This window comes from Thalassophryne amazonica, chromosome 2 (genome assembly GCF_902500255.1).
Source record: "Thalassophryne amazonica chromosome 2, fThaAma1.1, whole genome shotgun sequence".
NCBI lineage: Eukaryota > Metazoa > Chordata > Actinopteri > Batrachoidiformes > Batrachoididae > Thalassophryne > Thalassophryne amazonica.
The window spans coordinates 62,733,957-62,750,450 of NC_047104.1; the positions used below are offsets into that span (position 1 = coordinate 62,733,957).

The window sequence follows — 16,494 nt, forward strand, 5'->3', positions numbered from 1 at the left end:
GGTCAGGGGCCGCTGTCCACACCAGAGATCAAGGAAGGAGCCGCTTAATCACAGGAAGGGAGGGAGGAGTGCCACAGCTGCTGATGCCGCCGTAACGACCTACTGATCACGTTTCCCCCCACAACACGATAACCACAGATTTCCTGCCTGCTGAGCTGCAGAAGACGAGGCGCACACCCAAATAATGCACAGAAGGAGGCTGGCAACTCGCTGCACGATGACGTGCTGCACCGGGAGTGAGGCAAAAGAAACCAAGTGGTGGAAGTGGAGCGGCTAAGCGTGCCTGCTCAATACCATGCCGAACCAGGAAGGGCCCACCCATAAGGCACCACTCCTTTTGAAGTGCGCCCCTAACGAGGATTGGATGAACCAAATGACAATCAGGGGAGAGACAGGGAATACTCCTCCTGCTACATCAAGATTGTCAACTCCTCCTTTGTCATCTCTTCCTTTCATGGACTTCAGCTCGGCATTCAACACCATCATCTCCGACATTCTCCACCAAAACTCTCCAACCTCTCTATGCCAGCTCCCACATGTCAGTGGATGTCCAACTTCCTGATTGACAGGACACAGCAGGTGAGGCTGGGGAGCATCACATCCGGCACACAGACAGTCAGCACTGGCGCCCCTCAGGAGTGTGTGCTCTCCTCACTGCTCTTTTCCCTCAATACAAACAACTGCACCTGGGAACGCCTCTGTTAAACTCCTGAAATTTGCAGATGATACCACCATTGGTTTGAGGCTGTGTACAGACAGGAGGTGGAACAGTTGGTCCTCTGGTGTAGTCAGAACAACATGGAGCTGAACCCATTCAAAACTGTGGAGATGATACTGGACTTCAGGAGAAACCCCACATCATCCCCCACCCCATCCATCCTCAACAACACTGTGTCTACTGTGGACAATTTCTGGTTCCTGGGATCCACCATCTCCCAAAATCTTAAGTGGACCTCCCACATAGACTCCATCACGAAAAAGACACAACAGAGGATGTACTTCCTCAGATAGCTCAGGAAGTTCGACCTGCCCCAGAAACTGCTAATCATCTTTTACACATACATCATCCAGTCTGTCCTGTGCATCTCCATCTCTGTTTGGTTTCCCTCTGCCTCCAAACATGACAGGCACAGACTTCAGCGAACTGTCAGGTCTGCAGAAAAAATTAATCGGAGCCAACCTGCCCTTCATCCAGCACTTATACTGCTCCAAGACCAGGAAGCAAGCTGGTAACATCTCTGCAGACCCCTCACACCCTGGACACACACTCCTCCCCCATGGTTGATGTTACAGAGCTGTGTACGTCAAAACAACCAGTCACAGGAACAGTTTCTTCCCACAGGCCATCACACCAATGAACAATTTAACTTGCCAAAAATCTCACGAATTCATATACTTCATGTACAACTTTAATCTGTTTGTTTCTCCTTTGCACATTTTTATTGTGAATTATTTAGTGTGGATTTATACATGCCCATACAGAGAGTACAGTTCAAACCGGAGTCCAGTTCCTTTTTTTCTTTAAGATACTTGGTGAATAAAGGCTATTATAATTATTTTGAGATTGATGTCCTGGAAGTTATAATTTACAACTTGACTTTTCTTAAACACAGAATGACGTTCCATGGGCAAACATGGTAGTGATAACTGTAACATGATGATTAGATCGAATGACTTTACTTTCCAGGCCAAAAAAACAAAAACAAAAAAAATAATAAAAACATAGACCACTGCGCTCATAGAGGGCAAACCTCTGGCAACACCAGTTTCCAATTCCACGAAATTTTACCTTCTTGAAAAAATTTCAAGGTCAATGTCCTGTTAGAAGTGGTTTTTCATAATGAATTAGATGTGATGTCAGGAATATGTACTTGGTTCAGGCAGTTGAATCAAAGTTTATTTTGTGGTGGTATCATTTTTTTCCCAACTTTTTTGATTTCTGAATTCTTTTTAGATAATTTGCACAGATCATTGGTTATCTCTGCTGTGTGCAATTTGTCATTGCTTTTTGGCACATGGTTTCTGACTCATAATTGGAAGCTAGACAAACGGACATAAAATTGGAACCTCCAATCAATTTTGGTGGTGTAGATAAATCCGTAAAAGAAAAATGAGAATGATTGAGGCACTTTTGATTGAGATATAATGCAAAATGTACACCAAATGGGCTTTTCAATATTAAAATTAAAATATCCACAATCCTGATCAGATCCTGATTAATCTGTGTCAGGCAATTGTGAGTGACAGTCACTGGTTATGTTAAGTTTAAATGGTCACAGAATCTGTAATCTGGATCTGGATCAAACTTTGTCAATTGATTAAAGGATAACATTCCTACGTAATGCTTTCGGATATGAAAGAAATTTAATCTTTTTTGAGTTATGAATTTTTGAACATTCAGTGTTAAAAATAGGGATTTTTCCTGGACTTTGCCCGTTGCCCTTGAAAATTTAATCAGTTCTTGCCTATTAGGATATGAATCTTCAGTAAAAATTTAACAATATATAAAAAATTGTGGGTTACAAGCTGTTCCTAAACAAACCGGCGAAAACATAACTTCCTCCAATGTCGCCGGAGGTAAAAATCTAGATAGTCTCAGCTAAGTTTTGCAATCTTTTACTACTCGCTAATGAAAATTTTCTCCCATGTTGTGTGGGCCGCCTGAAGAGGAGGTACTGCGGGCCCATCACCACCAGATGGCGCCCTGCCTGGAGTGCGGGCTTCAGGCACGAGAGGGCGCTGCTGCCACGGACACAGCGGGGGTGACAGCTGTCACTCATCATCTCATGACAGCTGTCACCCATCAACACTTCATCATGCTACTCCATAAAACCCGGGCGTCATCTCCACCTCGTTGCCGAGATATCTTCGACCCGTGAAGGTAATACTCTCAGCCGTTGTTGTGCTAAAACACAGAATTCTCTGAGTTGTTGCAGGAGTTCCTGAGGAGCCTACTGTTAACGGGACGCTAAGTTTGGGGAAACGTGACAAGTGACGCACGTCAGACTAAGTAGCCCTCAGTCTCTTACTGTGTTAGAGGCGGAGGTGGAATCTCCACCTTTGTTGTTACTGGGTGTACACACACCCACATCTTATTGTCTCTGCTCCTCGCCAGCAGTACCAGATCCGACACTCGGAGACGGTGGCTACCTGGAGACTCGGAACTTGGCGGCTCCAGTATTCTCCAGGTTCGGTGGCGGAGGAAATCGTGTGGTTCCGATTCTTCTCAGGACAGACGTCTTCTATCCTCGAGCCTACCCACACGTCACCTTTGTGATTGACTGTTTTCAAAATCTTATATTCCTCTGTATTGTGGTTGTGCTCATTCACGACAGTAAAGTGTTCATATTCGACTCTTTCATTGTCCGTTCATTTACGCCCCCTGTTGTGGGTCCGTGTCACTACACTTCCCCAACAGGATATCTCGGCCAACATCATGGATCCCGAGGGGCATCACCCATCTGTTGAACAGCCAATGGAAGAGCAGGGTGCACAGGCGTCTGCAGGAGGCGTGATTGGTGAGTTGCAGCAAATCCTCACCGCCTTTACCGCTCGGTTGGATCTGATGACCGAGCAAAACGTCATCCTTAATCGCAGGATGGAGGATCTCACCACACAGGTGGAAGCGCGTGCTCAGGGCGCTGCTGTGGCTCCTCCTCCTGCCGACCCGGTGCAGAATATAAACGTTCCACTGGTCATTCAACGAACTCCCCCACTATCCCCTGAAGCATACATAAGTCGCCCAGAGCCGTACGGAGGTTGTGTGGAGACATGCGCAGACTTTCTTATGCAGTCGTCTTTGCACAACGTCCCGTAATGTACGCGTCTGACTCCAGTAAGGTGGCTTATGTAATTAACTTGCTTCGTGGTGAGGCACGCGTTTGGGCTACGGCGCTTTGGGAGCAAAATTCACGGCTCCTTACCACTTATACTGGGTTTGTGAGGGAGTTCAGAACAGTTTTTGATCACCATAATAGAGGACAGACTGCTTCAACAGTGCTGCTGTCAATGAGACAGGGGCGCCGGAGTGCAGCCGAATATGCAGTCGACTTCCGCATCGCGGCTGTGAGGTCCGGCTGGAATGACGTTGCGCTCCGCGCCGCCTTCATAAACGGACTGTCATCGGTCCTGAAGGAGCACCTGGTAGCGAAGGAAGAACCGCGAGATTTAGATGGGCTTATTGATCTCGTTATATGGTTGGACAATCGGTTGGAGGAACGCCGTCGGGAGCGAGACGAAGGACATGGCCGGGTACGCGCCATCCCCCTCCCTTCCGGTTCCGAAAGGGTTCCACCCTCCCCACGCTCCACAGCCGCAGCGCTCCGTGGGGCAACAGCTCCCCCTGCTGACGTTGCTAGGGAAACGCACAGGGCCAAAATGAGAACAGATGACAGAATGAGGAGGCTGGTCCGCGGGGAGTGTTTTCTCTGCCGCTCAAAAGAGCACATACAGAAAAACTGCCCCAAACGGCCAAAACGACAACACTCGCCCTTAGAGACTGGGCTAAGGGGGGGTCATAACATTCACGTGGGACACACACATATTGCCACACAACTCCCAGTTACAATCCTGAGTGGGGATTTAACCCTTCAAGCCCCAGCACTGGTGGACACAGGGTCGGAAGGGAATCTGCTAGACAGCAGATGGGCTAGGGAGGTAGGGCTCCCTCTGGTGGCGCTCCCTTCGCCATTGCAGGTGCGGGCACTAGATGGCACCCTTCTCCCTTTAATCACGCACAAGACACAACCAGTAACTCTGGTGGTGTCTGGAAATCATCGGGAGGAGATCGAGTTTTTTGTAACTCCTTCTACAACCCGCGTGATTTTGGGCTTCTCGTGGATACTGAAGCACAATCCCCGGATTGATTGGCCGTCTGGGGTGGTGGTTCAGTGGAGCGAAACCTGCCATCGGGTGTGTTTAGGATCCTCGGTTCCTCCCGGTTTACATGCTAAGGAGGAGGTCAAAAGTCCCTCCCAATCTGACAGCGGTGCCGGTTGAGTACCACGATCTTGCTGACGTCTTCAGCAAGGATCTGGCACTCACCCTTCCCCCGCACCGTCCGTATGATTGTGCCATTGATTTGATTCCAGGTGTGGAGTTTCCATCCAGCAGGCTGTACAACCTCTCACGACCTGAGCGCGAATCAATGGAGACCTACATCCGGGACTCATTAGCTGCTGGGCTGATCCGGAATTCCACCTCCCCGATGGGTGCAGGATTCTTTTTTGTGGGCAAGAAAGATGGCGGACTCCGTCCATGCATTGATTACAGGGGGCTGAATGAGATTACGGTTCGCAACCGATACCCGTTGCCATTGTTAGATTCCGTGTTCACCCCCCTGCATGGAGCCAAAATCTTTACAAAGTTGGATCTTAGGAATGCGTATCACCTGGTTCGGGTCCGGAAGGGAGACGAATGGAAGACGGCATTTAACACCCCGTTAGGTCACTTCGAGTACCTGGTCATGCCGTTCGGCCTCACTAACGCCCCCGCGATGTTCCAAGCTTTGGTAAATGACGTCTTGCGGGACTTCCTGCACCGATTCGTCTTCGTATATCTGGATGATATACTCATCTTTTCTCCGGACCCTGAGACTCATGTCCAGCATGTACGTCAGGTGTTGCAGTGGTTGTTGGAGAACCGGCTGTTTGTGAAGGGCGAGAAGTGCGAGTTCCACCGTGCTTCTTTGTCCTTCCCGGGGTTTATCATCTCCTCCAACTCCGTCGCCCCTGATCCGGCCAAGGTTGCGGCGGTGAGAGATTGGCCCCAACCAACAAGCCGTAGGAAGCTGCAACAGTTCCTCGGCTTTGCAAATTTCTACAGGAGGTTCATTAAGGGCTACAGTCAGGTAGTTAGCCCCCTGACAGCCCTGACCACTCCAAAAGTCCCCTTCACCTGGTCGGATCGGTGCGAAGCCGCGTTCAAGGAGTTGAAACGACGGTTCTCGACTGCACCAGTTCTGGTGCAGCCTGACCCTAGCCGCCAGTTTGTGGTTGAAGTGGACGCCTCTGACTCAAGGATAGGAGCCGTGCTATCCAGGAGCGGAGAGACCGATAAGGTTCTTCACCCGTGTGCCTACTTTTCTCGCAGGTTGACCCCGGCCGAACGGAACTATGACGTCGGCAATCGAGAACTCCTTGCGGTGAAAGAGGCTCTTGAGGAGTGGAGACACCTGTTGGAAGGAGTGTCTGTGCCGTTCACGGTTTTCACCGACCATCGGAACCTGGAGTATATCAGGACCGCCAAGCGGCTGAACCCCAGGCAAGCCCGCTGGTCACTGTTCTTCGGACGTTTTGACTTCCGGATCACCTACCATCCCGGGACCAAGAACCAGAGATCGGATGCCTTGTCCCGGGTACACGAAGACGAAGTCAAAACTGTGCTGTCGGATCCACCGGAGCCCATCATTCCAGAGTCCACTGTCGTGGCCACCCTCACCTGGGACGTGGAGAAGACCGTCCGGGAGGCCCTGACACGGAGCCCGGACCCGGGGACAGGTCCGAAGGACAACTTGTACGTCCCACCAGAGGCCAGGGCTGCGGTCCTAGACTTCTGTCACGGTTCCAAGCTCTCCTGTCATCCAGGGGTGCGAAGGACCATGGCGGTTGTCCGGCAGCGCTTCTGGTGGGCATCTATGGAGGCCGACGTCCGGGAGTACATCCAGGCCTGCACCACCTGTGCCAGGGGCAAGGCAGACCACAGGAGGTCCCAAGGACTGCTCCAGCCGCTTCCTGTGCCTCATCGCCCCTGGTCCCACATCGGCCTGGATTTCGTCACTGGCCTCCCACCGTCCCAGGACAACACCACCATCCTCACGATAGTGGACCGATTCTCCAAGGCGGCCCACTTCGTGGCCCTCCCGAAGCTCCGAACGGCCCAGGAGACAGAGGACCTCCTGGTCCACCATGTCGTCCGTCTGCATGGGATACCAACTGACGTAGTCTCGGATCGTGGTCCGCAGTTTTCCTTTCAAGTCTGGAGGAGTTTCTGCAGGGAACTGGGGGCCACCGTGAGCCTCTCGTCCGGGTACCACCCACAGACGAACGGACAGGCAGAACGGGCCAACCAAGAGTTGGAACAGACCCTCCGCTGTGTGACATCCGCACACCCGACGACCTGGAGTGACCATCTGGCCTGGATCAAGTATGCACATAACAGCCAGGTGTCTTCTGCCACCGGCCTCTCCCCATTTGAGGTGTGTCTGGGGTACCAGCCCCCGTTGTTTCCCGTGGTGGAGGGAGAGGTCGGTGTGCCCTCGGTCCGGGCCCAGCTGCGGAGGTGCCGTCGGGTGTGGCGCACCGCCCGTTCTGCCTAGTTGAAGGCCCGGACGAGGGCTAAGGCCCATGCAGACCGCCGGCGGTCCCTGGCCCCTGCATACCAGGCCGGGCAGGATGTGTGGTTATCGACGAGGGACAGCCCCCTCCAAGTGGACTCCCCTAAGTTGATGGACAGGTTCATCGGACCCTTCAAAATCCTCAAGATCCTCAGCCCTGCCGCAGTGAAGCTCCAACTCCCAGCTTCACTGCGGATCCATTCTGTTTTCCACGTGTTCAGATTGAAACCACACCACACCTCACCCCTCTGTGCTCCCGGTCCGGCGCCGTCTCCTGCCCGGATCATTGACGGGGAGCCTGCCTGGACAGTCCGCCGGCTCCTGGACGTCCGTCGAATGGGCCGGGGGTTCCAGTATTTGGTGGACTGGGAGGGGTATGGACCTGAAGAACGCTCCTGGGTGAAGAGGAGCTTCATCCTGGATCCGGCCCTCCTGGCCGATTTCTACCGCCGACACCCCGATAAACCTGGTCGGGCGCCAGGAGGCGCCCGTTGAGGGGGGGGGTCCTGTTGTGTGGGCCGCCTGAAGAGGAGGTACTGCGCGCCCACCACCACCAGATGGCGCCCTGCCTGGAGTGCGGGCTTCAGGCATGAGAGGGCGCTGCCGCCACGGACACAGCCGGGGGTGACAGCTGTCACTCATCATCTCATGACAGCTGTCACCCATCAACACTTCATCATGCTACTCCATAAAACCCGGACGTCATCTCCACCTCGTTGCTGAGATATCTTCGACCCGTGAAGGTAATACTCTCAGCCGTTGTGCTAAAACACAGAATTCTCTGAGTTGTTGCAGGAGTTCCTGAGGAGCCTACTGTTAACGGGACGCTAAGTTTGGGGAAACGTGACAAGTGACGCACGTCAGACTAAGTAGCCCTCAGTCTCTTACTGTGTTAGAGGTGGAGGTGGAATCTCCACCTTTGTTGTTACTGGGTGTACACACACCCACATCTTATTGTCTCTGCTCCTCGCCAGCAGTACCAGATCCGACACTCGGAGACGGTGGCCACCTGGGGACTCGGAACTTGGCGGCTCCAGTATTCTCCAGGTTCGGTGGCGGAGGAAATCGTGTGGTTCCGGTTCTTCTCAGGACAGACGTCTTCTATCCTCGAGCCTACCCACACGTCACCTTTGTGATTGACCCTTTTCAAAATCTTATATTCCTCTGTATTGTCGTTGTCCTCATTCACGACAGTAAAGTGTTCATATTCGACTCTTTCATTGTCCGTTCATTTACGCCCCCTGTTGTGGGTCCGTGTCACTACACTTCCCCAACACATTTTGTCACACGTTCCAGACACTGACTCAATTCAACTGATGCTTAGTAATTTCTAGCCCTTCTTCAGTGTTGAAGAAGGGCTACAACAAGCATCTGTTATACTATAAAATTATATACTCTTTATATTGCATGAGGCAGTACAGTGATTATTGTTATATACAGTGGTATGTAAAAGTTTGGGTACCCCTGATGATTTCCATGATTTTTCTTTATAAATCATTGATTGTTTGGATCAGCCATTTCAGTTAAATATATCATATAGCAGACAAACACAGTAATATTTGAGAAGTGAAATTAAGTTTATAGGATTTAAAGAAAGTGTGCAATAATTCTTTAAACAAAATTAGGCAGGTGCATAAATTTGGGCACCCCAAAAGAAAAAAAAATGCATCAATATTTAGTAGATCCTCCTTTTGCAGAAATAACAGCCTCTAAATGCTTCCTATAGCTTCCAATGAGAGTCTGGATTCTGGTTGAAGGTATTTTGGACCATTCTTCTTTACAAAACATCTCAGGCTTGTTGGTTTGCGGGCATGGATAGCCCGCTTAAATTCACACCACAGATTTTCAATAATATTCAGGTCTGGGGACTGAGATGGCCGTCCCAGAATGTTGTACTTGTTCCTCTGCAAGAATGCCTTAGTAGATTTTGAGCAGTGTTTAGGCTCATCTTGTTGAAAGATCCATCCCCAGCGCATCTTCAACTTTGTCACTGATTCATGAACACTGTTCTCAAGAATCTGCTGATATTGACTGGAATCCATGTGACCCTCAACTTTAACAAGATTCCCAGTACCTGCACTGGCCACACAGCCCCACAGCATGATGGAAGCACCTCCAAATTTTACTGGCTTCCTGTGCATTACAGCATCTGTTCTTGCAAAGTGTGCTGTGTAGTTGAACGATGCACAGAGACACTATCTGCAGCAAGATCATGTTGTAGGTCTTTGGCGCAGGTCTGTGGGTTAACTATGACTGTTTTCACCATCCTTCGCTTCAGCTTATCTGAGATTTTTCGTGGCCTGCCACTTCGGGCCTTAACTCGTACTGTGCCTGTGGTCTTCCATTTCCTCACTATGTTTCTCCTAGTGGAAACTGAGAGCTGAAATCTCTGAGATAGCTTTTTGTATCCTTCTCCTAAACCACAATGTTGAACAATCTTTGTTTTCAGGTCATTTGAGAGTTGTTTAGAGCATCCCATGTTGCCACTCAATAGAAGAGATGCAAAGAGGGGAAACATTTGCAAATGGCCACCTTAAATACCCTTTCTCGTGATTGGATTCACCTGTGTAAAGAGGTCAAGTGTCAGTGAGCTTACCAAACCAATTTTGTGTTACAATAATTAGTGCTAAATGTATTCAAAGCGATAAAATGACAAGGGTGCCCAAATTTATGCACCTGCCCAATTTTGTTTAAATAATTATTGCACACTTTCTGTAAATACTAGAAACTTCGTTTCCCTTCTCAAATATTAGTTTGTTCATCTGCTATGATATATTTAACTGAAATTTCTGATCCAGACAACCAATGATTTATAAAGGAAAGTCATGAAAATTAACAGGGGTGCCCAAACTTTTGCAGACAACTTTATACTGTTCAAATTGTATAAATGTTGAGAAAAATAAAACCTTGTCGATAGCTGCCCATACTTTTCCATCTCTTTGTAAGACTCTCAATGGCTCAATAAGGGCCGATGGTTCCCAGAGTAAGGCAAACACCTCGAAGGGGTTGACAGGTGTGATATCCTCACTGTTTGATCCATCTGGGCTTCTTTGTTTTTCAGACCATGTTTTCTTGGACATTTGGCCAAACTGTAATCTATATATTAATAGTCAAGTGGCCTCCATGTGCCTGTATGCATACATGGATTCAATCATATTCAAACTGGGGAGAGCGGACATTTGCCGTTTGGTATGTTTATGTATTTTGGGTCAAGGATGAACACCGCCAAAATGTAATGTTGATAGGACTAATTTTTTTGGAGAAACTACAGATATTAGTTAACAACACTGAACAATGGACATTGATATTTACAGTCTGGACTCGCACGCCATTCCAGCAGGGAGCAGTAAATCATTTATACAGTGAGGCAAATAAGTATTTGATCCACTGTCTCTTTTGCACGTTTTCCCACCTACAAAGAATGGAGAGGTCTGTAAGCTTTATCGTAGGTACACTTCAACTGTGAGAGACAGAATCTAAAAAGAAATTCTGAAAAATTACATTGTTTGATTTTTAAATAATTAATTTGCATTTTATTGCATGAAATAAGTATTTGATCACCTACCAACCAGCAAGAATTCTGGCTCTCACAGACCTGTTAGTTCTTTAAGAAGCCCTCCTATTCTGCACTCTTCATCTGTATTAATGGCACCTGTTTGAACTTGTTACCTGTATAAAAGACACCTGTTCACACACAATCACACTAAAACCTATCCACCATGGCCAAGACCAAAGAGCTGTCGAAGGACACCAGGGACAAAACTGTAGACCTGCACAAGGCTGGGATGGGCTACAGGACAATAGGCAAGCATTTTGGTGAGAAGGCAACTGTTGGTGCAATTCTTAGAAAATGGAAGAACATGATGACTGTCAGTCTTCCCTGGTTTTGGGCTCCATGCAAGATCTCACCTCATGGGATAAGGATGATTCTGAGAAAGTCCAGAACAACACAGGAGGATCTGGTCAGTGACCTGAAGAGAGCTGGGACCACAGTCACAAAGATTACTTTGGTAACACACAAGGCTGTCATGGTTTAAAATCCTGCACGGCAGCAAGGTGCCCCTGCTCACGCCAACACAGGTCCAGGCCCATTTGAAGTTCATCAGTGACCATCTGGATGATCCAGAGGAGGCATGGGAGAAGGTCATGTGGTCAGATGAGACCAAAATGGAGCTTCTTGGCATCAGCTCCACTCGCCGTGTTTGGAGGATGAGAACAACCCCAAGAACACTGTCCCAACTGTGAAGCATAGGGGTGGAAACATCATTTTTGGAGGTGCTTTTCTGCAAAGGGGATTGGATGACTGCACCATATTGAAGGGAGGATGGATGGGGTCATGTATCGTGAAATTTTGGCAAACAACCTCCTTCCCTCAGTAAGAGCATTGAAGATGGGTCGTGGCTGGGTCTTCCACCATGACAATGACCCCAAACACACAGCCAGGACAACTAAGGAGAGGCGCCGTAGAGAAGCATTTCAAGGTCCTGGAGTGACCTAGCCAGTCTCCAGACCTGAACTCAATAGAAAATCTTTGGATGGAGCTGAAACTCCAAACCTGAAAGATCTGGAGAAGATCTGCATGGAGGAGGGGACCAAAATCCCTGCTGCAGTTTGCAAACTTGGCCACTACAGGAAATGTCCGAGTTCTGTAACTTCAAACAATGGTTTCTGTACCAAATATTAAGGTCTGCTTTTCCAGTGGATCAAATACTTATTTCATTATTTCAAAATCATACAATGTGGTTTTTTTTTTTTTTTTTTTTTTTACATTCTGTATCACAGTTGAAGTGTACTTACGATAAAACTTACAGACCTCTCCATTCTTTGTAGGTGGGAAAACTTGCAAAATCAACAGTGGATCAAATACTTATTTGCTTGAAGTGTACATGTATGTGTGCAATTTTATTTAGCAAGTTCAATGTAAGTATATAATGTAACTGTAAATACATTAAAAATACATGGATGACACAAAGTGAAAACTTATTTCCACTGTGGTCCATTTAAAAATCAAATGACAAATTAGAAGTAATAATTATCATAATAGTGTGTAGATGATAGCAAGAACCTAAACAATGTATAAATACATTAAGATAGTAAACATAAAAATGTAATTAACAGGAAATAAAAGTGATGAGTTTTTCTTCTAAAAACTGTTGAGGTTTAAGGTCTAAGGTTGTAAAAACATTCTGGACTCACATGCCATTTCATCTCGTTATCGAAACTTTGCACAATTTAATACCACCCTTGAAAAATGTTAGCTACGAATTTTATAAACACTATCCAATCTAGACGCCATGGATCCCCACGGGCAACGCACTGGTCACCTCTATATATATCCAAGTAGTTCTCACCAAATTTTAATTAAATCCATTGAGCCATTTTTGAGTTATGTCCACACAAGTGTGCCAATGAAAACAATACATGTGTATTGCTGCTTCACTGACAGCCCAACCCACAGGAGGGCATTTGTGTTTTTCAAATTGTAATAAATATGTTTGAATCCTAAAAATGCTGAATTTACAAACCTGTGGTGTTAAAGAAGTGTTTACTAGAAAATTGTTTGAAATAACCCACATGATTTAACACATTTGCATACTTTATGCACACTGAAGAAAAGTAGACTTTTGTACAATATCTCACTAAATATATTTACATGACATACAATTCGCCATCAGTGCAATACATAGGAATGTTGCATATTTACCAAATGTTAGACTCTTTCCTTTTATGAAGAAAAATCATTCAAATGACAGAAGCTAACTGAACTAATGTGTAAAGTAACATGTGCAACTTTCATATTGGTTAACAGCTTCACATGAAATAAAAAAAAATAATTTTAGTACCACCCTATTAACAATAAAATATTAAGCATTGAAAAAGTAATAGATGACTTGTACATATATATCTTCATACATGTAATGGATTGCTTTTGTACAAATATTTTATATAACTTTGGCAGTTTATCACAAACAAAGAAACAAAAAAGTACCTTAAAACATGAAATAATATTAAACTGTCAATAATGTCATGTAAGCTTGCCTTCCAAAGCTAATGTTCACAGTGGTCATTCAAAAAGGCTAGAAGCCAAAAAGGAAAAGAAAAAAACAAACAAACAAAAAGCCAAAAAACATTTCCATCCTTTCTAAGTCTGTTCGCATTGGAGGCTGTCGTCATTGTTGTCATGGTTATAAAATTACAAACACTTATTAAGGTTTACATAGCAGTCATCGCCATTTAAAAAACACGGTCTATTTTTTCAGGTTGACTTAAAATACAAACAGTTTGAAGGCAAGGGGAACGGACCCAGCTCTGTGGTCGCTGTGGAATCATGGGAGAGACATGGCCAAGAAAGGGACATGCACAACAGTGCAGTGTTGAAGAATGTGATGCAAAACGAGGGTGCAAAATGAGACACTTTGCAACAATCAAAACGCCACACGGTCAGAAAATGACTTACACCGGACAAAATAATCGAGCAAATTCGAAACATACTAATTTCACCATAACTCTTATGAGTCTGTTTTGTTCTTTTTTCCACTGGTTTGGCACTTTATTGGAACAAATCTCTGTTCAGAAAGACTAAATGTTATACAAAAATGTATTTCATGTCCTGTTAACTAATAGAATATAGTACTTAGCATACGGTAAGTAAACACTTGTACATACTGTAGTTTAAAATGAACATTCCAACAGATGTTTTACACACATGCACAAAAACAAACACACACAACTCTCGCGTTTGCCTTTCTCCTTCTTGCCTGTTTGGGGCTTTCTCTCTTTCACGTTGGGCAATTCTTTTCATCTGCTTTCCAGTATCTCAAAAAACAAAGTAAAACAAAAGTTGCTACTGCTCACTCTCTCTCTCTCGTTCTCTCAGTTAAGACAACAAGAGACCCTTGTCATACCGCGTTTCGCTCCACATTATGATACGTCCTCCGCTGAGCGTGTGTCTGTCTTTAGACGCACAAACTCTTTGGCCACCTCATCGTTGGTCCTTTGGGAGAGTATCCTCATGATTGTGAGGCCCGTTTCGTCCATGGTGATGCTCTTCACCAGCGGGTAGCAGGTGGAGCAGCTGCCTTTGTCTGCCAGCTCGCGGAGCTGGATGACCGTCATGCCAATGACGCGGTCCTCACGGGCGAAGCAGTAGTCTTTTACTGAGACATGCAGCTCGTAGGCTTCTGGACCGTGTTCATTACTCAGAATGCTGGGAAAAATGGCAGAGGGAAGGAGAAACTGTGATGCAAAGAAATGTTTTACTGGTACACAGTCAAGAAAAATATAAATGCAGCACTTTTGTTTATGTGCCCTTTTTCCATGAGTTGAAGGAAGATTCAAGACTTCTTTGAACACAAAAGGCTTTTTTCTCTTGAATTTTGTTCGCAAATTTGATAAAATATGTGTTAGTGAGCACTGTTTTTGAGATGATCTGTCCACCTCATGGACATACCCTATTTTCAGGAATATAAATTGTACCTGTCAAAAAATGCCTCCTGGAGAAAAACAACAACAACAACAACAAAAACCCCATATAAATCGCTTCAGAGTATACAGCACCAGGCAAATGTTTGCCTGGTAGTGTTAAGTTGCAGGTTTTTTCTGCATATGGAACTCACTAACACAACATTTCGTGGGGCCGAGGACAGAAACTCAGTAGCACATACGAACACCACAGTGTGTGCCATTATTTAACATAATTCCTTTAAAATTCCAAAAATAAGGAAGATGGACAAATATGTGTGTTGGAGAACATACTGCATGTAATTTGACTCAGTTTGGACAAAAGGAATGGTCAGTTGGACATGGACGGACACTGCACAGTGGGTTTATGCTCGAAGCCCTGGTTTGTATCGAAAGAATGTTTAAATTCTAAAAAATAAGCAAGATAAATGTGCTCATTTAGATGCAAATGAACACTGATTGCTGGCCCACAGTGTCAAACACTACAATAAAAATGTGAGTGCCTTTGACTTTTTTTCCTCCCCAGCTCTTTAATTTGGGATTTTTGTGCATTGCTGTTGGGATCAATTAAGTTGATCTTATCTTATTATTAGTGTTTATTATTTTAGTATGTGTTAAGTGTGTTGACTCCTCCAAAAGCTTGAAATCAAGTGTTACTATTATATTAATAACAACCATGATTTTTTGTTACTCACAGTAAGTTGCACTGGAATATAAATCATAAAAGCTCCCAAACTAGTTAAAAAAATACCTGCGACATATACTCTGGAAATTTCAATGAATGGTGACTCAACAGCATGATTATTGCACAGATGTGCCTTGGACTGGTGAAAATAAAACACTTTAAAATGTACGCGTGATCTTGACCAGTATTAGAGGATGCCAGATGTGTGTATCCTGGGCTGGGTTACATGGGGCTTGTGGTTGTCAAATGACATTGAAGGTGGTTCATGCTTGTGAAATGAACATTTAATTCACAGGCAACAGCTCTGGTGGACATTCCTGCCGTCAGTATGCTAACTGCATGCTCCCTCAAAAACTTAGTGTCTGTGGCATTGTGCTGTGTGATAAAACTGCACATTTTATTGTGACCAGTCCAAGGAACGCATGACCAATAATCATGTTGTTTCTTCAGCATTTTGATTTGCTACACCTGTCAAGTGGCTGGATTATTTTAGCAAAGATGAAGTGCTCATTAACAGATTTTAACACATTTTTGAACACAATTTGACAAAAATAAGGCTTTTGTGTGCACAGAAGAAATCTTGGGTCTTTTCCTTCAATGTATGTAAAATAGGAATGAAAACAAAAGTGTATTTTTGTTGCATGCAGACAGCAGGTGAGATTAAAATGACTACTTTTGTATTCCTGTCTAACATTCTTGAAAATGGAGCAGCTTGTTCATGAGCAATGTGCATGTTGTTTTTGACACCGACGTGAAGCTCTTTACAGCTGAATATGATGTGTCAGTCAGAGTCTGGCTGGGTGACAAGTCTTCTTGTATATGAGACAGATGAGACAACTGAATCATGTTTAGCAAGTGAAATGAACACTTTTTATTCAAACGAGGCATTACATACAGCCCGGCCTATTCTTTCAGCTGTTTTTGAAGTATGTCACGCAGCTTGACCTCTTTTTCTAATTTCAGTGAAACTGGAGGAGTGAATCTTGGCCCAGTGGAGATAACTGATCACACTGAC

At 45.7% G+C, this 16,494-nt stretch overlaps 1 protein-coding gene across 1 annotated transcript in view; it reads right to left on the bottom strand.

Moving 5' to 3' along the window:
* Positions 1-12,911: 12,911 nt before the first annotated feature.
* The window catches only part of LOC117524952 (protein unc-13 homolog C-like), a 495,429-nt gene continuing 491,846 nt past the window's right edge, over positions 12,912-16,494 (bottom strand). The window contains 1 exon segment of the mRNA XM_034186767.1: positions 12,912-14,540. Coding sequence (XP_034042658.1) covers positions 14,255-14,540 — 286 coding nt within the window. The 3' untranslated portion in view covers positions 12,912-14,254.